Below are 24388 nucleotides of genomic sequence, written 5' to 3' on the forward strand. Positions count from 1 at the left end.
TGATGGCAGACGGCTTTCTAACATCAACACTTTCAAGTACCTGGGCAACACTATCACCAACGATGGGTCCCTAGACCATGAAATCAATGCCAGGATCCAAAAGGCTAGCCAGGCACTCGGGCGGCTGCACTGCAAAGTCCTCTAACACAGAGGTGTAAGCACTGCGACGAAGCTCAAAGTGTATAACGCAGTGGTCCTCAGCTCGCTCCTGTACGGTTGAGAGGCATGGACACTGTACCGGAAGCACATGAAACAGCTGGAGCAATTCCACCAACGTTCTCTCCGATCAATCATGAGGATCCAATGGCAGGACCAAATCACCAACCAGGAAGTCCTCTTCAGAGCCAACTCCACCAGCATCGAAGTCATGGTCCTCAAAACCCAGCTACGATGGTCTGGACACATCATCCGCATGGACCCACAGTGAATACCAAGACAGGTATTCTATGGTGAACTGTCAGCTGGACTCAGGAAACAAGGCCGACCGAAGAAAAGATTCAAGGATCAGCTAAAGTCCAACTTGAAGTGGGCTGGCATTACACCAAAGCAACTAGAACTCGCTGCCTCTGACAGAAGCAGCTGGTGAACCCACATTAACCATGCCGCCACCACTTTTGAAGATGAACGACGTCGATGTCTCACCACTGCGCATGAACGCCGACACCAGGCCACAACCACACCTCCCATAACAACTGGTGTTCCATGCCCCATGTGCCACAGGCTCTGCGCCTCAGCCTTTGGACTTCAAAGCCACATGAGGGTACATCAATAGATGATAATGCACAAAGACAATCGTCATTCTCGGCTTCCAAGAAACTACTACCTTTCCATTTCTCTCTTTCAAAACTCACTTCTTTTCCCATTTTTTTCCTCTAGTTCTCTATTTTGTTATAAAACATTTTAACTCCTTTTAAAATTCTTGCTTCATCTCTTCGAGAATTCTAATTGAATTTGTACCCAACATATGTTTTTCTTTAAGTCTTTTGTTTTTGATGCTTTGAAGTCATTCTCCTCTGGGTTTCTGTTTTGAGTGTCTCTGTCGCCATAACAGCTTTTTATGTTTGAGTTTTCTTTTCGTTTGCCATTCTTCTAGCCTATGTCCTGACTTTGGTCTTGATGTTAGGGCTGGACTCTGTATATTTCTGTAGGGGATGTCCGGGCTGGTCCTGCTCCTGATTTCTTGGAGATACTAGGTGTTATGTTATTCCAAGATCTCCAACAAAGCTCACTCTGGGGACTAGAAAGCTTTCAGTGCTCCTTGAGTGGATAGATCCAGAACAAAGTCTCATTGTTTTCTCCCTGGTCTGGCCTCTACAAGTTCCTAACCTGAGTTTTATTTGAAGCAATATGTGCATGACCTTGGCCCAACCAGAGTTCCCATAAACAGCCTCTGAACTCAACAACTCTTATCTAGAAAGCTCTGATGGTTCAGAGGGATAAAAATGAGGGCTCCTTTTCATCTGGGATTCCTGCTCTGAGGATTCTACTGTAGGCTTTAGACTGGTATGGAAGTGAGAACTGAGACACTCTCCTTCCCCCACCCACCCTATATTCACATTCAACTCCTGGAATAAAAGCCATGTAGCTGTTCTTACTTGTTCAGTATATAACCTACACCTCTCAACCACTCCTCACCTTGGACTCCCACCCCAGGTACATTCTCCCTCCTTAGTCTCCTCCAGACTTCTGATCCAGAACTGGGTAGTGAGTGACAGAGCTGGCAGGTGGCATCTATTCCTGAAACCTACAAAAATTTAGGCCCCTCTGTGAGAGATTATGAGAAATTGCACTGAAATTCTCCATGGAGATAGTGCTGGCTGGATCTTATCCCCAATGTCTACCTTTCTGTCTCCCTATACAAACCTGGCCTGGAAAAATTACTTATTGTGACTTTTTCTTTGATTTCATTATCAGGACTTGGTATAGTAAGTTTTCTGGATCTTTGTGGATGTTGGAGGAAGCATGATTGAACTTCCTCCTATTCCAATATCTTAGTTACACCTCTGGGAAGGGTTTTTAATGCCAAATAGAATCTTTTCTATATGATCCTGGAGGTAATAGGGAGCCCCTAGAGTTGGGGAAGAGGAAGTCTGACACAGTCAGATCTGCGCTTTAGGAAAATCCTTTTGGAACAATGAAGGATGGTTTTTGGAATAGGGATGGGGATAAGGATTAGTGGGAATAATGAATACTGTGAAATACTCATATGTAGTCCTATTCCCACTAAATGAAATTATAATTACATAAAATATGGTCATTGGTGCTAGCTCAAAGTAGCTATGCATTGCAAATTCAAATACTGCTAACACTTCTGGAGACTGCATTAATTGGGACCTACCTACAATCTAGTCATGCATGAAGTAATGAGAGCCTATTTTAGAGCTGTATTGTGTAATTGGGAAAAAAAAGGGAACACAGTTGAGAAATATAGAAGGAAAAAGGACCACAGAGCAGCTAAGTGGGGCAGTAAATTGAGTGCCAGGCCTAGAGTAAGAAAAACTTAACTTCATGAGTTCAAATTCAGTCTCAGATGCTAAGGTTGTATGACCCTAGGCAAGTCACTTAACCCAGCTTGCCTCAGGTCCTCATCTTTAAAACCTGGAAGAAAATAGCAACTGCTCCAGCATCTCTACCAAGAAAAGCCTAATTAGGGGTCACAAAAAATGAAAAAGCACAATAAAAAAAGAAATGACTAAATAAAAAAAAGACAAGAGGACAACTGTTAGATATGTGTCATAGTCTATGAACTAGCCCTCTCACATCATGTCACATCACATGTACTTCTTCCACATATTTCTAACATAAATTAACATCTGTTCCTGGTGGTGAGGAAACTACACATGGGCACATGTTTCTCTTCCTCTCTGCACTCTCTCTTCTCTTTCTGCACATACTTGGGGTGGGGGGTGGGGGGTACAGATCACAGGTCACTTGAACACTGGGAGTTTGCTGACTCAGCCTGTCCCGGAGAGAATTGGGTAGGGTAGCAGTGACTTGAAGGATGATTGTGTAATAAGAAAAATTGATAAGTCAACATTTTTTTAATAAGACAAAGAACTTTGATTTTAAAGACTAAGATTCTAACTAAGATTCTAAACACTGGGTTCAAATTGTGCTGTACTACTTCGGGCAATTCACAAAACCATTCTGGGCTTTAATTTCCTTACCTTTAAAATGACACAACAAACCCTGGGGGGAAAGGAATGAGCATTTTTAAAAACATCTAATATGTCCTAAGCAGTATGCTAAGCACTTCACAAATATCTCATTTGATCCTCCTAACTCTACAAGATAGATGCTATTATTATCTCCATTTTCCAGTCGAAAAAACTGAAGCTGAGGTTAATACAACTGGTAAGTGATTGATGTCAAATCTGAACTCAGATCTTCCAGACTCTCAGTCCACTGGTTTATTCATTATACCCTCTACCTGTCTCAGTTCAATTCCATAAAAATTTGCCCCCTAAGGCCAAAAACAAATAAATAACAATAACAATCTCCCTCCTCCCTCCGGTACTCTGCTGGAGGACCCCCTTGGCTTCCTTTAAATCTCAACCAAAACCCCACCTTCTACAAGAAGACTTCCCCATTCCCTCTTACTTCCAGTGCATTCCCCTCTTTTTAATTATGTCCTATTAATCCTGGGCATAACTTGCTTTGTACATATGTCATCTCTTCCTTTTAAGTCAGGAATGGTCTTTTGCCTCTTTTTTTGCATCCCCGGCACTTAGCACAGTACCCTGCACATTGTTATTGTTCAGTACACTCTTTGGAACCCCATTTGAAGTTTTCTTGGCAAAGATACTAAAGTAGTTTCCCATTTCCTCCTCCAGCTCATTTCGGAGTTGAGGAAACTGAAGCAAAAAAAGTTGTGACTTGACCAGGGTCATGATTTGAATTCAGGAAGATGACTCTTCTTGACTTCAGGTCCAGTGCGCTGTCCATTCTGCCACCTGGCTGCACAACTGGCATATAGTAGGAGCTTAATAAGTGTTTATTGATTGATTGATACTAGAATTTCTATAAAATAGGTATAAATACTCCCCGTTCTACCTGTCAGGATTTTGCATCAAGCCAGCGTAAGAGTAGAAACTGCACTTCTTGGTCCATAATCAATGCTAGCTGTTTGTCTGATTGATTGATAGACTGATGAAGATAAGCACAGAACCATGTAGCCCTTCCAAAAGAGAAAAGATTCCCACATCTGCTCACAAAGGCAAGGAAGAGTGTAGAGCACGTGCTCAGATGGCCGGGCGAAGAGACCAATGACACGTAGGGGTGGGGAAAGGTTTAGCAGGGAGCCCGTGAATACTGGATTACGCGTGCGCGTAAGCAAGAGTACACGAACGGAACCTCCCCTCCACGTCCCACCCCTCTCAACTCCGCGGGACCGCGTGCCCTCTGGGTGGGGATAAAGTAGGGGGCGGGGCTCCGGCGCTGGTGACTGCTGTGGGTCAGGTGATCGCCGGCCCGGAAGCAAAGCGAGTTCTGCTAGTCCAGCCCCGGGCCCCCTACCCCTACTCCTTGGGTCCCCGGAGTCACGCGTATCCCGGCGGCGGCGGCGGCGGCGGCGGCGGCATTAGGGCAGCCGCCTTTGCACTGCCTGACCATGGCGTGGACCAAGTACCAGCTGTTCCTGGCCGGGCTCATGCTGATCACTGGCTCCATCAACACCCTCTCGGCTAAGTGAGTTGGGGGACAGGGGACCCACACACAGAGACACGCCGGGGTCTTGGGTGGGGCTGGCGCGGGGAGGACGGGACTAAGCATCCAGCCAGCCTCGAGATCTTCGGGGTGAACCTGACGAGAGGCCGAGCACCCAGGATCGAATCCCCCATCTGCCTCCTGCGATTTTGGGCAACCCGCTTCTCCTCTCTGATCCCCAGTTTTCTAATCTGTAAAATTAGGGGGTTGGAAAAGATGATTGATAAACCCTCTTTTCGATGTTCCTGAATTCCATGGAAATGAGCTGAGACGGCTAGAGGACACAATGGATAAACCACTGGACCTAGAGTCAGAAAGAACCGAATTCAGATTTGACATCAAACACTAGCTAGATTAATCTCAGCCTCAGTTTCTTCAGTTGTAAAATGGGGATAATAATATGACCTACCTTGTAGGGTTGTTGGGAAAATAGGTATCTTCTATCCTTCTCTCCCTCTGCCTTTTTGTTATGACCTCTGGAGCCTCCATCCTGTTGTTGACTTACTGCTCTTTATATTACAAAGACTAAATGCTTATTGAATGGAATTCCAACTTGTTTCAGAACTCTATCCTATATTGAGAAAAGGCCTATTCATATTTCAGGCACACCGCACAGATTGTTTCCTAGGGTCTCATTTAAAAGTGCCTTGCCCTTTGGAGCCTTGAGTTGCATCTAACATGGGTATTGGTGGAAAGATTTGCCTTTCTAAGAGGTGATGATTTGATATTGAGGGTACTTTCTAAAAGTGAATTCAGGGTTTGTTGAGGGGAATACCTTACTTCTGTGTGAAGTCTATGTTTTTAGCTAAACTCACAAAAAGTTTAAACCTAGAAAAGACATTGGTGATATAGTCCAACTTCTCTCATTTTCAAGAGGTGAAAACTGATTCCCAGAGAGGGAGAATCACTTGGCCAAAGTCATACAGGTAATAAGTGCCTAATTCAGTTTTACAAACATTTGTTAAGCATCTGTTATATGCCACACTTGTGATAGGTGCTAAGGCTCCAAATAAAATGTAAATACTGTTGTTCTCTAGGTGGTGAGAATAGCCAGCCTTGGTTTGTAGGAAAAGAAAAGGTTTCACATGGCATAAAAATTAGGTATTTTGGAATTCTTTTCTTTCCCTGTCACTGGCCATTTGAGGATCCTTTGAAGGGTATGTACCTCATCATCCTTTAACATTTGTGCTGTGGATGAGATCTTTAAAAAAAAACAAAAAACTGTGCCCTTAACTATCTTTGCCATGGATTGCTAAGGCTTTAAATTATTTGTAATCTACATTGGGCTATCCCAACTCTTTCTAAAGGCTGTAGATAAGAAGAGAGTAGTCTAGTAGAAAGCAAGGAGATCCCTGTCGACAGAAAAGGGAAGGTCATTTTCTTCTTTGTCTACCAGTCAGCTCTGCTGAGTTAGTATAGAGTTAGCTTCCCAAACTGGAGGACTGACCTTTGATCCTCCCCCCAGTGGTTTCTGATGTGAGGAATCTTACGTTATAATTATGCTTCTCATGAACATCATTTTTAGTTTTCAAAGTGTTCTCATTTCTGTAATCTCATTTGATCTGCATAATTACCTGGTGGTATAGGCAGGGCTAGGATTATTCCTCTTACAGATAAAGAAACTGAAGTTTGGAAAAGTTCAGTGGCCTAAGTAAGCAACAGACCTGGAATTAGAGCCCAAGCTTTCCAACTCCTAGTCCAGTATTCTTTCTATTACAATACCCCCTCATCTACAGGAGAGATTGGTTCAAAGATGTGAAACCAGAACAGTGGTTTCAAGGCCAAGTAGAAATTGTGGGCGGAATGAATACACTCCAAGGACCAAGACAGGGGAAGAGTTTGACATTGCAGTTTGAGCTTCCAGCCTGATAGTTGATGCACAAAAAATCAGCCTGTAATACAAATAATTTAATGTAGGGAGAAGGTGGGCATGAGTCTTAATTGGTTGAGGCTCAGACCCATTCTGAGTCAGTTAAAAAAATGTTTTTTAAACCCTTAAGTTCCATCTTACTCTGTATTGGTTATAAAGCAGAAGAGTGATAAAGGCTGAACAATGGGGTCAAGTGACTTGCCCAGGGTCACAGAGCTAGGAAGTATCTGAGGTCATATTTGAACTCAGGATCTCCCATCTCTAGGCCTGGTTCTCAGTCTACTAAGCCACCTACCTGCCTCCATTAACCATTTCTTTAGGGACAACTCAACAGAAACTATAAAAGAAAAAATTAAGACCGTCCTACTCCACTTGGAACAGAAACAAATTCTTGCCATGTCTCCTAGCAAGTTATATTTGGAGACTGAGTCTACTACATTTACTTTTCTAGACCAAAGCATCAGATTGTCTTTTTCCCTTGCTACCCTACTATGTCAGGGAGTCCCCCTCACTAGCAGTTATGAAGAATTCCCCTTGGAAAGTCCTTCTCACCTGTTGGTCCCAAATTACTCTGTTCATCGTAGTGAGGTAGAATACACTAGATTTGGAAATGCAGCACCTGAGTTTGAATACCAATTTTCCCAAAGTCTCTCTGTGCCTTTCCATAAGTTATTTCTCTTCCCTAAGCCTCCATTTCCTTGACTGTAAAAATATGGGAGTTTAGCTAAATCGTTTTTGTGGCCCCTTCCATCTCTAAATTTATGACTCTCTAATTCCCCTATCTCCCTGAAGGAGGCCCCAGAATCAAAACCTACAACTTCATTCCTTTTGGCTGGGTCTCAGGATCCCAGGCCATGTGGCTTCCTTTTGAGTGTCTGATTGGTTCCCTTTTTGTGTCACTTGCCCAAAGAGGAGTTCCTCCACACAACTCAGTAACTTATTTAGCTAGTGCAGGTAATTGTCAGCCCAGTTTTACAGAAGAAGCAATTGAGGCTCCAATAGGTTCCTAGGATCCTAGAGCTGGAAGGACCTCATGCTGCTAGTCTTACTCCTTCATTTTACAGATAAGGAAACCGAGGTGCATAGAGGTGAAATGATTGTCCAAGGTCGCACAGAGAATAAGCAGCATATCTGAGGGGAAAGGATTTACCTATGGTCACACACACCCAGTGAAGAGAAGAGCTGGAACTGGACTGGGCTTCTTATTCCAAGTTCCATGCTCTTTCATCTATACTGGTGGGGTCAAATAGAAATGAGACTCACTAAAGCATATATAAGGATTCCTAATGATTGATGATATGGTTTAATGGGGCTATGATTGGGGATGTTGACTTTAAATGATCACTCTAGTGCAAATAGTAGTAATATGAGAATAGGTTTTGAACAATGATAGCTGTAAAACCCAATGGAATTGTTCATTGGCTCGGGGAGGAGGGAGGGGGGAGGGAAAGAACATGAATCATGTAACCCTGGAAAAATATTGTAAATTAATTAAATAAATAAATGGATTTTTAAAAAAAAGAATTCCTACAGGTCACCTATTGACTTTGAAAACTACATATTAATATTATATATGTTTTCTTGTATTCTTTTTTGTTTTATTCATTTTAATAGACATTTTAATCAAGTTTGGCCCACACTTAGTAGTACTGTGGGCCATGTTTTCAATATATCTGAGCTATCTCACAACCACATTTTTGGGTAAATGAATCCATTTAACTTCTGCTAGATCAGTATATCTCTCAAATAGCTTTAGCCCCTCTATCTTCTCTAGGGCTAGAGCCCTTGGGCTCTACCTGTGTCACAATACCAGCCCAATAAATACCAGACCAAAGGCCGAGCCCCCAGGCCACTGGCCAAAGTACTGGCAGAGCCTGTCCTAAATAAGGTTCCATTCTCTTGAAAAGAACTTTCTTTCCTTCCCCAAATCTAACCCTAGCAGTGAGGTCTCAGTGACTCAGCCCAAAAAGATGAAAGAGAATTGAAGCACCACAGACTCAAAGAATGTCAGAGTTTGCTAGGACCTTGCTGATCATCTAATCTAATCCTCTCATTTGACAGATAAATCAATAAATCTTTAAACATTTATTCAGCACCTATTATTTGCCTGGTACTGCTAAGGACAGGAGAGAGAAAACAGAGGTAAACGATAGTCAGACTCACAAGCAGACTATTGGAATAATCTAGGTGTGAGCTGATAAGGGCCTGCTCTAGAGTGGTGGCAATATCAGAAGAGAGAAGGGGAGAAATTTGACAATGGACATCCAGTTCAAAATATCTGGAAAGTAGTTGGATATACCAGATTGGAGATGAGCAGAGAGGGGAAGATGAACAAGACCATGGGGGAGCAAAAAGGTTCTGGCTTAGGATTTCAGCTAGTAAGCAGCAGAGCCTGGTAATTGATCTAGGTCACCTGCTCCAAAAGCAGGCCTCTTTCTATTAAACCACCAGTTAGGGAACATTAGTTTTCATTTGTGTTCTTTGTCAGATTTCCCCCCTTCACTCTTCTGATACTGCCACCACCCTAGAGCAGGCCCTTATTAGCTTACACCTAGATTATTCCAATAGTCTGCTTGTGAGTCTGCCTTCCTCGAGTCTTTCCCCACACCCTCCAGTCATGATTTTCCTAAAATGCATGCCTGATTATTTTACCTCCTATTCAATAAAAATCTAGCATCTTCCTATTGCTTCTCAGACCAAATATACCATGCTTTGTTTGGCATTTAAAGTCCTTCATAACTAACTCCCCTCCTACCTTCCCAGTTTTCTTATCCCTCAATCCCCAACATATACTATTTGATCCAATGACGTTAGCTTCTTGGCTGTTTTCAACAAGACACCCCATCTCTCAGTTCCACACATTCTATCTGGCTGTCTCCATGCTTAGAATGTTTTCCCTCCTCTGCTCTGACTACTGATCTCCTGGGCTTCCTTTAAATTCCAACTAAAATCTTTCTATAGGAAGCCTTATCCAGCTCTTCTTAATTTCAGTGCCTTCTATCTGTTCATTCTTTCCTATTTATTCTCAAAATAACTTGCATTGTAGATATTTCTTTGTATGATGGCTCTCCCATTAGATGGTAAGCCTACAAATATGCCCGTAGCACTCCATCCTGAAAGAATCCTCACTTTATCCTTTCTAACTATCATTCTTTTCTTCTGCCCTTTGTAGCTAAACTCCTTGAAATGCACATCTACAACAGGTACTTCTCTCTCTCAGACTTCTTAACCTCTAACAACTGGCTTCTACTGAAATCACTCTCTAAAGTTATTGAATCCAATGGCCTTGGCTTAATAATCTTCATTCTCCTTGATCTCTCTGTAAGCTTTGACATTATTGATCACACTTTCCTCCTTGATATTCTCTTCTCTCTAGGCTTTCAGGACACATTCTTTCCTGATTCTCCTCCCACTTCTCAGGATCCCTTGCTAGATTCTCTTCCAGATCACCCCTCTAACTATAGGTATCCCTTGGGATTCTGTCCTGGGCCCTCTTTTCTTCCCATACTACACTTGGTGATCTCAGCTTCCATGGATTTAATTACCATTGCCATGCTGGTGATTCTTGAATTCACCTATCCTGCCCCAAACTCTCTGCTCATCTTCCCTAAGCTGATCCTGGTCTGGAGGGAAGAGGGGAAGGAGTGCAAAAGCCACTTTCATTCTGCAAAAAGTCAGGGAGGTTAGTTCCTGAAGGGAAGGGAGGGAATGAAATATATTCCTGTATTAAGCTACAGGAGAGGAAAAAGATCATTTCCCTGGGAGAAGTTAAGAGTTAAGGCTTGTGCCATAGATGCTTACTCTCTCTGCTACTATTGACAAGTCATTTAACCGGCCTGAGCTTCAGTTTCCTCATCTATAATATGAGAATGTTGGACTTCCTGGCCTCTGCCATCCCTTTCAACTCTAGATCTATTATCTTTTTACTGTGGCCTTTAAAGCAGGAGAAAAGGAGAGTGGGTCCCAGATTAAAATGAAAGGAAGTGGCCTGGTGTCCTCAGCTGAGGTCCCTCAGATCTCAGATCCTCAATGACTAGATCATAGTGAGTCATTTGCCTCTCCCTCCCTTCCCCAACCACCCAAACCAATACCATCCCAACATTTTCAGAGGAACCAAGCCTAGGGAAGTGGCCATCTGAGCTCTCTCTGCCTTACTACCTTGGTGTCCTACCAGGGATCACTGCTATTTCTGGCTGCTTCCCCAGGGAGTCAGTCTCTTCTACCATGTATAGGACTTCTACAAGGGGCAGGACCTTGCCAGCTCTTTGGAGTCAACGATGATAATAATAATAGCAGATGTTTTTTAGCATTAAAATGTGAAACATTTTACATTATCATCTTATTTGGTCAACAAAACAAGCACTATATAATATTATCATCCTAATTTTACAATTAAAGCAGTGTGACTTGCCTATACAGATGTCAGGGCCTGGATCTGAACCCTAGCCTCTCTTGACTCTTAAATTTAACCTTCTTGCTACTACCCCACCTCTTAGTATATAATACAGATCCTCCTGCTCAGAGGCTGCTCTGCCCAACCAGAAACTCCTTCTAACCCATTATCCCATACAGAAACTGCCAGGGGAAGGGAGAGGGGGTGGGCAGCTGCCCAGCCTCAGCTGGAAGTTGGGTATCTTGTGTTCATTTGTTTTTAGTCACCTCCTGCTCTTTGTGACCCTATTTAAAGTTTTCTTGGCAAAGATCCTCAAGTGGTTTGCCATTTCCTTCTCCAGCTCATTTGGCATATGAAGAAACTGAGGCAAAGAAGGACACACAGCTCGAAAGTGTCTTTTGAATCCCAATTTGAACTTGGGAATATTAGTCTCCCTTACTCCAGGCCTAGTCCTCTATCCACTACTGCCACTGAGCTGCCCCTGGGCATTTGTGCAGAACTAGATTTAAACATGGCTTCTGCTCCTGACATTCTGTGTGACCAAGTCACTCCCCTTTTGTGGACTTCAGTTTATTTCTCTAACAAAATTGAACTAGATGACTTCTGAGGGTCCTTCCAAGTCTAATATACTATAACCATGAAGTAAGTAGCAGTGGACGGAAGCAAGATATTTAGCCTAGGATTGCTGCCACTCATAGGGCTAATGCCCATACCAATTTGATTCTGCTCTCAGGACCCGTGTGTCTCTGAAATTGGGGTGAAGGTATAACCTCATGTAATGGAAGGACCATAGCAAATCATTTGAGTGTGTGTATATATATATATATATATTTTTATATATTTTTTCTTTTTTTATCAGTTATATATAACAAATTTCCACATGAGTTTTCCAAAGTTATATGATCCAAATTGGCTCCTTCCTTCCCCATCTCACTGCTGATAGGCAATTCAGTCTAGGCAAACATATTTCCATATTTTTCATTTTTGTGAGTGATCTTATGAAACCAAAACCCCAAAACAAACTCAAACAATTGAAAAATCGTGTGCTTTCATCTGCATTCTGACTCCCACAGTTCTTTCTCTGGAGGTGGATAATGTTCTTTGCTATAAGTCTCTCCAAACTATCCTGGATCATTATTTTCCTGAGAGTAGCTAAGTCTATCCCAGTTGATCATTCCACGATATTGCTCTTATAGTGAGTATATTTGAAGTAAGAGAATGTGGATTTATATCTGACTCTGCCACTTACTACCAGGATGGGGGTTGGGGAGCCCCTTTTCTTTGTAAAACAAGAAGGTTGTATTAGATAACCTATGAGAACTATTCTAGATTTATGATCCTATGCTCAAGAACAAAAATGTCAGTCATGTTTGGGGCTCCATGGCTGGATTTGCAAGCAACCCCAAATTTACCAGGAGACTCCCATGCCAGGATTGGGAATGTGGAAGCCAAAGAAGATCCCAGAAAAGAGCCAGAGGGAGGCCTTGGGCATATTAGTTTCAAGATCTGGATACTTAACTTTGTTGTTTTCTGTTAAAATATTTAATATTAACATTATTAAACTTGGCATCAGACTTAGACATGAATATCACAACTTCCATGGACCTCAGTTTCTATATCTATAAATTGGAGGGATTGTACTAGCTCCTAAAGTCTCTCAAATCCCAACATTATTATTCATAATTATAATTATTAGTAACTTACATTACTATAGCATTAAGATTTACAGAGTACTTTACTTGCAAGAATCTTACAACATAGCAAGGGTTATGAGGAAAGTGAGGCAAAGGTTAAATAATCTATCCAGGGTCATTTAGCTGGTGTCCAAGCTAGGACTTGAAACAAAGTCTTCTAATTCAAAGATCGGTGCTTTTTCTATTGCATGGAGCTTTGTGGGATCCTCTGCCTCAGTGGTGTAATAATTAAGGAGAAACACCTCCCAGAAACATTTGGTTTGGCTTTAATTGTCGTAACTGAAAACTAAAAACTGTTCAGTGGAGCGGCACACCCAGCTGACACCCATTCCCTCAGGAGGCCAGAGCCTACATCTTAGTAGCTGATACAAAGGGATCCCATTTCCCTGCCCCAGGAATATTGCCAGAATATCCATCTCAGTTTCTGGCTAGTCCAGGCAAATCTTCATGGGAGATAGTCAGCATGAGTACTGGAAAAATACCAGGGAATACCCTGCAGGGCCCTAGCTGGTCATGGTGATGGGGCTTCCCAGCTTCTGTCTTAGAGCCAGGCATGGTCCTGAGCACCCTATCCCCTGCCACAGGAAAGTGTGGAATCTTAAGGCACCTCCTCTGTTCTATCCCAACAGATACTCAAGTCTGGAGGAAAGGCGGGGCAGACAAGAGAATGAGGTAGGCAGGAGGCCTGCTTTTCCATCCTGCCCCTCATTGCCCTGATGATCCTTGAAAGACCCTTCCAGGGGTTATTTAGGAAGTTGGGGCTGACAAAGGGTTACACTCAGAAACCTCTTGTGTTTTGTTTTTTTGTCAGCAGAGCCAGAAACAGGCTAGGGCTTGTTCCGTGCAACCTGCCAAGTGACATTTTTGGTTGATCTGTGATTTAGACCCATTTCCCTTTTCTCCCCGGTCAGAGGAGCCAAGAGCCAGAAGGCCAAAGACTCGTTTGTTGAGCATGGGACCCTATAGCAAAGACTAGTCCGTGGCTTATAGGCCCCGCTGTGAGATTCCCTTTGTGAGTTTGGGTCTTCTCTCTAGGATTCAGTTCCCTCCTGTATGAAATGAGGGGGTTGGACTCAGTTTATTGTCATTGGAGTATACTACACTACAGATCACCTGAATAGAAAGGAAACAGATTAGTTTGAGAAACAATCAGACACATGACACAGAGGCATGATAGTTAGTGATGGAAGGTAAAGGGAAAGCTGTGAAGCTTTTGATTACCCAGGCATTAGCTATAATTCTCTCTGCCACTAGCAGAATAACTAATAATTTCTTGACTTGCTTTATTGAAAACTAAATTCTTCAAAAGGTGGAGGAACCTACAAGGGAAAATTGTGCTCTCGGTCTGATTCTCACTCAACAGAGAGGGCCTGGTTGCTAGTGTGGGAATTATAGACTCCTGAGAGACTCTGTCACAGAATTTGTGATAGAGAAGGAGAAGAAATCTGGACACTAATCCAACATACACACCCTCAATTTGAGGGAAATTATTTTCAAAGGAAAGCTAGATAGGATCCCACAGAGCAAAATGCTTCAGAGGAAATCAACCCTCAAGGAATGATAGAAGATAATAACACCACAAAGAGAAATAATTCTAGTGGGGAGGGATTTATCCAAAGAGATTGGTGTAGAGGTCCAGGGAACTCCCCAACCCATTTGGATTTTTAAAAGATATGTACAAAGGATGAATTTACATTTTTCTATAATTGGTCATTTTGCTGTATAACTTCAGAAATTAGAAAGAATTTTTAAAATGATCAGGGATAAACTATCTTTGCCCCAAAACTTTCAATTTCTGCCTCTTGGGCCATAGTCTGTAGCAAATTGTGACCAGGAGATCTTTCTGGAACTGTATGTTCTAGAAGATTCATTCTGTATCATTTCTGTCCCCTCTTTTATTGTCATCGCTGTCACCCAAGTTGCTGAGAAAACATCAAAGAAAGAAAAACAAGTGATTATTCTTACACTCTTTCTAGCAAAGCAGCTACAACACAATCTGATCCTAGTATCTTATCACCTTAGTATAACACATTCCACTAGGCACTGACCCACTACTGCTCACTATTACCACAAAAGTTCACTTGAGTGGATTTGTTTTTCCAAGTGAAACAAACCCAAATATATTGAGAAAGAAAGAGGGAAAGGGTATGGTTATGTTTTCTGAAGTGTCTTTGATGTAAATGCAAAATGATTCCTCCTAGAATGATTTCTTTAAAAAATAATTTATCCATAGTTATAGAACTGCTTCTTATGACAAGCAGAGAAATATACAGTTGCTCTTATTGAAAATTCAAGGTAATTGTGACAGTTGGGCTTTGACTTTTTTATCTGAAGAAAGGTTTGTCTAAGGAATTATAATCTAGAAATGAAATTTCAGAGGAAATATGCCTAACTCTATTCAGAGAACATTTTCAAGCACTTATTTGCATATAATTAATATGCTCATTATAAATGCTTTATAGATGTTTTTAATGCCAGCTCAAGGAATCTCTGTGATAGTCCTTTGTTAGTAATTTAATTACATAGTCTGTATTTGAAGGTAATGAATGGCATATCTTGAAAATTATTCTGATTTTCTTCTAACTGATCTAATAGTAATAATAGAAATGATAGTAGTGCATATTACATTATGTTTGCAAAGAATTTTTTGAAACCCTTGCCTTCTGTCTTAGAATCATTACTGTGTAGTTTCAAAGCAGAATAATAAGGACTAGGCAGTAGGGGTTAAGTGACTTGCCCAAGATCACACAGAAAGTGTCAGGTCAAATTTGAACTCAGGACCTCCCATCTTTAGGCCTAGCTCTTAATACACTGAGCCACCTAGCTGCCCCCTTGCAAAGTATTTCTAATTTCATTTATATTGGTGATCAGAGAAGGAGAGCAACCTTTGCTTTAGGTGGATGGGATCACTAACAACAGAGGAAGCAAACCTGACTGATTCTTGGTTTGTTTCTCTTTTCTCTACAAAGGAAGATAGCCTTTTACTGGAAATGAAAGGACAAGAATGTGAGGAATGGGAAGTTGGAGACCCAAGACAAGTAAGGGAATAGTAAAAGGGCATAGATCTACCCTTGAGGAAGTCAAATCAGTTGGCCCAGGTGAGCTACATCCTAGGGTCCTCTGGCTATACTTGTCTGAGCCATTGTGCATGATATTGGAAAGATCCCATAAAACAAGAGGCAAATGAACTGGTTTTTAAAGAGGAAAGGCAAAGTCTATACTCTGTCTCTAGGTCAGTGAATTTGGCGCAGATTACTAGAAAATGTCCAGAATGTATCATTAAAGGGGTGGTTGGTAAATGAAAGGGAAATAATGATCCCACAGAGCTAGCTTGGTTTCATCAAGGGTGAGTCATGCCAAGCTAACCTCACTTCCTTGGGGGAGGGAGGGGCAATATTCTTAAACTGGTAGAAGAGGACAGTACTATGAATATGATCTATCTCAATTTTAGCAAAGCTTTTGATAAAGTATCCTCTACTGTTTTTATGAAGACAATGAAGAGGTATGAATTAGACAATTTTATCAGATGGCTTCCGAACAATCTTTAATGGTTCCATGTCACTGAGTTAGATCTCCAGTGGAATAGCCCAAGATACTCCAGTATTTGTCCCAGGACCTTGCATAATGGCATTTTATGATATGCTTATCAGATTTACAGTTGACAAAAAAGCAGAGAAGGAGAGCAAATACACTGGATGAAGTCAGGATCCAGAAGGACCTCTGCTGGCTAATGTATGAGGCTGAATCTACTTACATGAACTTCAGCAGGGATAAATGGAACAAGAAGTTGGCTTCGCAAGTATAAAACAAGAAAGGACTATGATTGTAATAGAAAACATCTGGAGGTTTTGCTAGACAAGAAGCATGATATGAGACCACAGTGTGATGTGGCAGTCCAAAAAGCTAATGCAGTCTTAACCTATATTAAAAAGGTCTTTACGTTCCGGGAATGTGAAGGCGATAGCCCTACTGTGCTCTGCTCTCAGAGGACCTCTTCTGGAATTCTGAACACCATGGCTTAAGAAGGACACTGATCAAATGGGTAGTATCCAGAGAAAGGCCACCAGGAAAGACTCTCATGTCACCCAAGGACACGTTGAAAGAACTGGGAATTTTTAGCTTGAATAAGAAAAGCCTCTGAATGACATACAGAATATCTGCAAATATCTGAAAAGCTGTCATGTAGAGGAGTGATTAGATTTATTCCCTTTGACCCCAACCCTCAGAACCCTTGGGATTCCACAGCAATTCATGGAAGGTAGAAAGAAGCAATGCAGTCTCTTTCCATAGTGGAATGTGCCGCCTGGCCAAAGAGGTTGTGGAGTCCCCTCACTGGAAGTCTTCACACACAGAAGCTAGATGGCCACTTGTTGGCTTAGTTAGAGCCGGGGGTTCCTTTCAGGCCTGGGTGCCCTTGATGGCCACATTAGTCCCTTCTAGCTGTCAAGTTCTCTGTTTCTGAACTAGATGATCTCTAAGCTTCTTTCTACTTCTAATAATATAGCACTTTAGGCTTACAAAACACTATCTATACATTATCTTATTTGAACCTCAAAATAACATTGTGAGGTGAGTGCTTGTATTAACCCCTTTTTACAACAGAGGAAACTGAGGTTTGTTAGATCTAAAATAGTTTTGAGTGTTAATTAGTTGTAGATAAGAGAGTGGGAGCCATAAACTGTGATAATTAAAATGTTTGGGAGCAAGGGAAATACATATATCTATTATGACCGCTGAAATATGTTTTCTACTATGTCTTGGTTTTATATAAATATAAGATGGTCGCCAGGAAATATATTCCCAATTTATGAATATGCCCAAGCCAACTGGGTTTTATAGAGAAATTTAATTTATAATACACTGATTAATCAATAGAAAAAGAGAGAAAGTAAGAAAGGAATAAGAATGAATAAATCAGTCAGTTGGTTTTATCACTCACCCAAGATCTCTCTAGGAAAGGCTTCTCATGCCAACCTCAGGCTCCACCTTCAAGAGAGCCTCCTTTCAAGAAATGTTTCCAGAGAATTCTCCTCCTTCAGAGCCAGCCTTCTCTCCTGGTCCTCCAACAGAGCAACCTCCTCAGTCCTCCTTCAGAGCCACCTCACTCAGAGCAAAACCTCCTTCTCCTCTCCTCAGACCCCACTATCTTTAAGGAAACCATCTCAGTCCCCTCCCCTCAGTTCTCACATCTACCAATCACTGTCGATGTCTCCCCTGTGCCAATGGTGACTCTAGCTTAACCCAGGACCGCCCAGAGGTCTGTTTCCTTTGCACATGTCTGTTGTAGGTCATATTCTCAAATAATTAAATCTTGATCTATGCTATAGCCCTTCCTAAACCCTGTTAGACTGAGTAGGGTGGAGATTGTAAGTTCCAAGACCTGGTTCTGTCATTCCAAGTATCTCTATTGTATCAATTCTAAAATCAATCATGACTCAAAGAACTTCCTGTTCTATGCTTAAGCATAGGTCAAAACCCTTTCCATTGTTTAGCAAAAGGTTTCTGTCCTAAAGTAATCTTAAGTAGGGAGGAGAAGGATCCTCCCATGCCAAGGGGTTTCACATTCCAATAGAGTTCCTACTATCAGTAGGAAATTTTTTCCAAGTATGAAATTTCCCAATGGTGAAATTTCCAACATTCATAAGTCTAAGAAATTTTAAGGTTTACAGGTTCTTGCGCAGGATCACATTAGCTTGGTGTCTGAGAAAAGATTTGACCCCAGGTCTCCCTAACTGCAGCCATACTTCCATTATCTCTGTTATTGTCCCCAGGATCTGCCCAACCCTCTCCAGTGCAGAAGCTTCCTCAGAAATCTACCATTTCATCTGACCCAGACCTCTAGTCACTGGCCCTTAGCCTCTTTGCCTTCTTTTTGACCTGAGTCCCAGGGGAGTAATGCCTTTGAGCTAGCCATGCCCAGGTAGTAGCTGAGTGGGCTTTGCCAAAGCCAGCTCCTAGGTGCTAATTCCTCTAATTGACTGCTGTGTCCACAGCTATGCTCAGTGCCATGGTTCAAAGGGCCAGAAGACACAGTCCTTACTCTCAAGAGCAAACAACCATTTCTTTTTGAGACGATACTTCTTGAGACAGTGCCCAAAGTTGTAGCCAAAAAAGCAAGCCAGTAAAGTAGCTAGATCATGTGCCATGGTGTGTGGCACAGCCCCAGTGCCAGAGGATTTTCAGAGGACCCTGGTGTCCTCAGGAAGGCTAGGACGAGGCAGGACAAGGCTTTAGTTGGACAAGACCAGAGTTCCAGTCCTGGCTTCTCTTATCAGCTGTGCAGCTTGGGGAAGGGCTTATAAAATGGGGGTGATCTTTGCCCTGCCTACCTCACGGGGCTGATGTGAGGACCAAACAGAATCATCTTTCAGCTACAAAGTGCTTGTGTAATTTATCATCAGCCTTGCTAAGCATTTCACCAAAAACTCCCTAGCAAGAACTCATGTCTTATTTTGTACTGTATCATAGGCCATGAAGCCTTGTGACTAGGTAGAATGCTGGCCTGAGAACAGGAAAAAAAGAGTTTGAATTCTGCCTCTGACACTGTGGGAGCTGCACAAGGAATTGTGAGCCTCAGTTTCCTTTTTTGTAAAGTAAAACTAATACCTCACAGAATTGTCAGAAGGCTCAAAAGAAACATGTCAAGCACTTTGCACATCTCAAAGTGCACAAAAATATGGGATATTAGTGGCAGTCCTACCTGTGTTACCTCCTCAACTGTCTGATCCATAATGGCAGACTGAGTGGACAATTAAGTACTTAATGCATCTTTATTGAATTGGGTTGAATGAGGAACAAAGCAGTCTCACCAATTAATGCCATTCTTCTGTCTTACAGATGGGCTGACAACTTTATGAGTGAGGGCTGTGGAGGAAGCCAGGCCCACCTCTTCCAGCACCCTTTCCTCCAGGTATCCTCTCCCAACCCCATTTTCCCTCCAGCCCTCTATATCCCATGTGGCTTTGAGCCCTCAGGCTTCTTCCCCCAGCACCCAGACCTTGAAAGTTCACTTCTCCCAGACCACAGCCACAGAACTTTCTCTTACTTTTCTAGAAGCTGAGGTCTGAGTCAGGCCTGACTCAAAAAAGATTCCTGGTGGTTCTTTTCCTCCATGCTCCTACCCATGTAGAGATACACAGGATAGGAGGGGTGCCAGCTAATCCTGGCCAATAATGGGCACATTGAAAGAAGAAGGGTCTCAACCTCAGAGATGAATGGAGAAAGCGAATCATCCCTGAGCCCTGGGGAGTCAGTGCCCTCACTGGGACATTAAGATAAGCAGGTTGGATCCGATGGCCTCTGGTGTTCCTCCCAGCTCTAAGAGTCTGTGATTGTATTCATTCCAGGCAGTGGGCATGTTCCTGGGGGAGTTTTCCTGCCTGGCAGCCTTCTACTTACTTCACTGCAGAATTTGGAGGAGCACAGACTCTAGTGTGGAACCCCAGCAGCCATTCAATGCACTCCTCTTCTTGCCACCTGCCCTTTGTGACATGACTGGGACTAGCATCATGTATGTGGGTGAGTGGCAAAATCCCCTGGGCAAGAATCAGCTGTTTGAGGTATGGCAGGGTGGGAGGGTATGGGATCTCATCATCAGAGATTCAAAGCAGGAGCCTTCCTCCCACCTTTGCTGTTTGCTCATTCTCTTTTCCATCTTCCAACCAAACTAGATTACTCTCTATGACCTCCTTTCTATACCCTATGCTTTCCTACCTCCTGACCTTTGCTTATAGGATTGCTTGTGCCCTGTATATCCTCTTCTCCTCTACCCATTGAATTTCTCCTCATTCTTTTAAACCCAACGTAAATGTCACCTCCACAGTACTTTCCCTAATTCAGGAACAACGCTTCTCCCCTCTTACACCTTGCCATAACACTTGGCTTGGAAGTCTCACTGCCCTGTCACAAGTGCTTTCGTAAACTCAAAAGCACCATAAAAATATCAGCTGTTATCATGACTAGACCTCCTGTTCCCCAAGGATGGGACTATGTCTCATCTCAATTCAGTATCTCCCCATGAGCATATTCTTACTAAATGTTTGTTGAATCATACTGAATTCTCCTCTTCTGTGTAGCCCTGAACATGACAAGCGCCTCCAGCTTCCAGATGCTTCGTGGGGCTGTGATCATCTTCACAGGTCTTCTCTCTGTCGCTTTCCTGGGACGGAAGCTGCGGCCAAGCCAATGGGTGGGCATCATTGCCACAATTGCTGGTTTGGTGGTTGTGGGCCTGGCTGACCTCACAAGCAAGCACGATGATCAACATAAGCTCAGCGATGTAATCACAGGTATGTTGAACAGTAGGGAGCTGACCCTTCTAGGACTGGGCAGTCCCCAGGAACTCAACTGCCATGAGCAAGAAGAGCCTGCTGTACCCAACACCCAGCCACAGCTGGGCTTTCAAGGGATAGGGCAGGTTCAGGTGCAGCTGGGAGCGAATGAGCGAAGGGGAAGAGGTAAGTTTGAGTGCCGAGAGAAGGAACCACAAGGCAGCCAGCAGAGCAGCAGGCATGTAGACCGGGCACCTGAAGTGGGTACAGGTGCTCAGCTGAGTCCTTGGATGTTTACCTGGCTCCAGCCTGCTCTGTAATCAAGAGGCCAGCCCTGCCTATCTTTTTCCTCTTCAGAACCCTCCCCCCTCCCCAAAGGTGGTACTTGGGGTTTTTTGTTTTTAAAGCAAAAAATTATGGATGTTTTAATATATTTTAAATGTTTTATTATAAACTTAAGAGCTGAAAACTATGGCAAACAAACACACTAAGTAAGGAACAAAATATTAGGACCAGCCAAATTAGCAGAACCCAAACTATTTTAGCCTTGTGGTCCCTTCCAAGTCCCTCCAGAGTCCGGCTGCTTCTTGTTTATTTCTTTTCTTTAATTTTTCCATTTATGTAAGTCAGTATGAACACTGTTCTGAATGTTCTCAGCTTGTCTTGCCTGTCTTCATTGAAGACTTCCATATTTCCTTGTGTCTTTTCTTTGGTCTCCACCTGTCATTGCATTGAGGTACTGAACTCCCAGTGATGGAACTCCCTTTACCAGTTAAAGTCTCAGAGGCTTGTCTATGACACTATATGAAAGCTAAAGAGACTTGCCCACAGTCACAGGGCCCCTGCTGCCCACCCTGGCCCTTCTGTTGTTGTTGTTGTTTTGTTACTGTTATTTTTAAACCTTTACTTTCTGTCCTAGTAACAACCCTTAAGACAGAAGGGCAAGTGCTAGGCAATTGGAGTTAAGTGAATTGAAGTTAAGGGTCACACAACTAAGATGTGTCTTGAGACCAGATTCAAACCCAGGTCCTCCCTGGCTTTCCTTCCACTAAGACACCTTGGATCTGGCTCTGTGCATTCTGACATGCTGCCTCCCATCCTTGTGGAATGCTTTGCATTCCTATTTATCTTTTTTACATTCCATTTCAATGATATACTCTGGACAATTCTTCATTCACAGAGTATCAATTTTAAGAAATGATACTTAAATAGTCTAAAGTCCTAATCCTTCACCAGGAGTGTCATATAAGCCACAGTTAACCATCTTCTGCTCACCTTTTCCCTCCCTCCCTCCCTGCCGTGGCCTCTGAAACCTTTACCTTTCTCTGGCCTCCCTCCCTACAGGGGACCTACTGATCATCATGGCCCAGGTGATTGTCTCCATCCAGATGGTGCTGGAGGAAAAATTTGTCTACAAGCACAATGTGCACCCTCTTCGGGCTGTGGGCACTGAAGGTGCGTGGGTGGGGAGAGGGAGCGGGATGGGGGGCAAAAAGAGCTCAGGGTGAGATACGGGAGAGCACAAAGGAACATGGTAAGGAGGGCACAGAAATGAGGTGAGGTGCCCAGAGAATGGTGGTCCTCATACACTGCACTGCATCCTTCTCAACTCCTGTGTACATTGAGCATCTGCCAGGTATCAGACACCAAACTACTGTGTAGAGGATGGAGACACCCAAAACACAGACTCTTGCTCTTGTAACACAGGTAAATAGGCAAGGACCACCTTCATCTAGTGAGTGCTCAAGGACTCCCGTAAAGGAAGTGGCATGGGATCAGACCTTGAGAAATGTGTTGAGTTTTTATAGATAAAAAAAATGGTATCTTATAGGAAAGGGGAATATCCTAAGCAAAGCATCTCTACTATGCCTATCAAGGGATCATTGAGTGCTCCAGATGGTTCTTGTATAGGGGAGTAATAGGAAATGAGGTTAAGAGGGCAGATTGTATTCAGAATATAGAAATTATGTCAAACTTAAACTTTATTCTGTAGGGACTGGGGAGCCACAGAAGATCTTTGATCCAGGGAATGGAATAAACAAAATGGTACTTAAGGAACTTATCTGGGTGAGGGGTGCAACATGAATCACAGTGAGGGGGAACACTGGCAGCAGTAATAAAGCTATTATGAACCAAGTGGAAAATGATGAGAACAGATGTAGTGAAAGTGGAAAGAAAGGAGTGTATCTGAGGGGTTTGAGACCTAAAACCACAGGCTTTCCCAGAGAGTGATTTAGTGCAAAATCCCAAGTGTCTTTGTGTGTATGTGGAGTTTGAGGACTCGGCGCAGTCTGTGAAATCTCTCATTCCTTTGCCTTGTTCCTCCTCAGGGTTCTTTGGCTTTGTCATCCTCACCTTGTTGCTGGTGCCCATGTACTACATCCCTACTGGCTCCTTCAGTGGGAACCCCCGGGGGGTGCTAGAAGATGCCCTGGACGCCTTCTGCCAGATGGGAAGGCAGCCGCTGATCATCGTGGCTCTGCTAGGCAACATCAGCAGCATCGCTTTCTTCAACTTTGCTGGCATCAGTGTTACCAAGGAAATGAGTGCCACCACCCGCATGGTACTGGACAGCCTTCGTACTGTGGTCATCTGGGCCCTCAGCCTGGCCCTAGGCTGGGAGACTTTCCACCCACTGCAGATCCTAGGTTTCTTCATCCTCCTGTTGGGCACAGCTCTCTACAATGGGCTGCACCAGCCCCTGCTGGCCCGTTTGCCCTGGTGTCAGCCCCCAGGGGAGGAGCAGGAGCGGGAAAGGCTGCTCGAGGGCAACCATACCCCCATCAATGAGGACAGCTGACTGTGTGCCAGGCCTGCCATGGACTGAACTGTGCATTTTAGGTTCCTTTTCCTGGAGGACTGAGATCCCTAGGATCCTGTGGAGGAACCTGGGACATAGGGTGTCTAAGGGCCTTTCTCCCACCTCGTTGCCTTCTCCTTCAGGAGGACACTGGATGTGCCCCAGACGTGGAAACCTCCTAGGTCTCCTCTGACAGTGTTTTACAGCTTCCTTGGGTCCAGGACATACCTTAAAAGACCAGAGAGGACCCAGAGACCCAGGACAAGGGCTGTGCTCCCCTGTGTATGTCTCCAGCCTCGTTATGTAGAGTGAGGACTTAGACTGAACCAGGCACCTGAATTGTACTGATTTGCCAGATTACAAATCCAAATAGAATGTTAATCATTTCCCCTAAATCATGAATCAGATTTAGTTTTCTAAAAAAAAAACCACTTCAGAACCAGTCTTACTTAAGCCTGTGTATTTTCTCAGACAAGTGCACTGTGGGGTCATCTGCAAACAGCAGCTGAGCCAGTCGGGAATTAGTGAGCTGAGTGAGCCTCAGATTCATTGATTTGGCCCCCAGGGCCATCTTCATCCTTTTCTGCCTTTTCCGGGGCAGCAGGATGATGGGGTAGTTGTGCTTAGGTCCCAGGTTTTAGTGGTTTACACTGCCAC

General features: G+C 43.3%; 1 protein-coding gene across 1 annotated transcript; it reads left to right on the forward strand.

Moving 5' to 3' along the window:
* Nucleotides 1-4323: 4323 nt before the first annotated feature.
* SLC35F6 (solute carrier family 35 member F6) lies at nt 4324-24173 on the forward strand. Its single transcript, XM_001380247.5, has 6 exons — nt 4324-4686; nt 19499-19571; nt 20008-20179; nt 20737-20949; nt 22276-22386; nt 23262-24173. Exons 1-6 carry the CDS (start codon nt 4610-4612, stop codon nt 23729-23731), a joined length of 1116 nt encoding a protein of 371 aa, XP_001380284.1. The 5' UTR covers nt 4324-4609; the 3' UTR covers nt 23732-24173.
* Nucleotides 24174-24388: the final 215 nt, after the last annotated feature.

This window comes from Monodelphis domestica, chromosome 1 (assembly GCF_027887165.1).
Source record: "Monodelphis domestica isolate mMonDom1 chromosome 1, mMonDom1.pri, whole genome shotgun sequence".
Classification (NCBI taxonomy): domain Eukaryota; kingdom Metazoa; phylum Chordata; class Mammalia; order Didelphimorphia; family Didelphidae; genus Monodelphis; species Monodelphis domestica.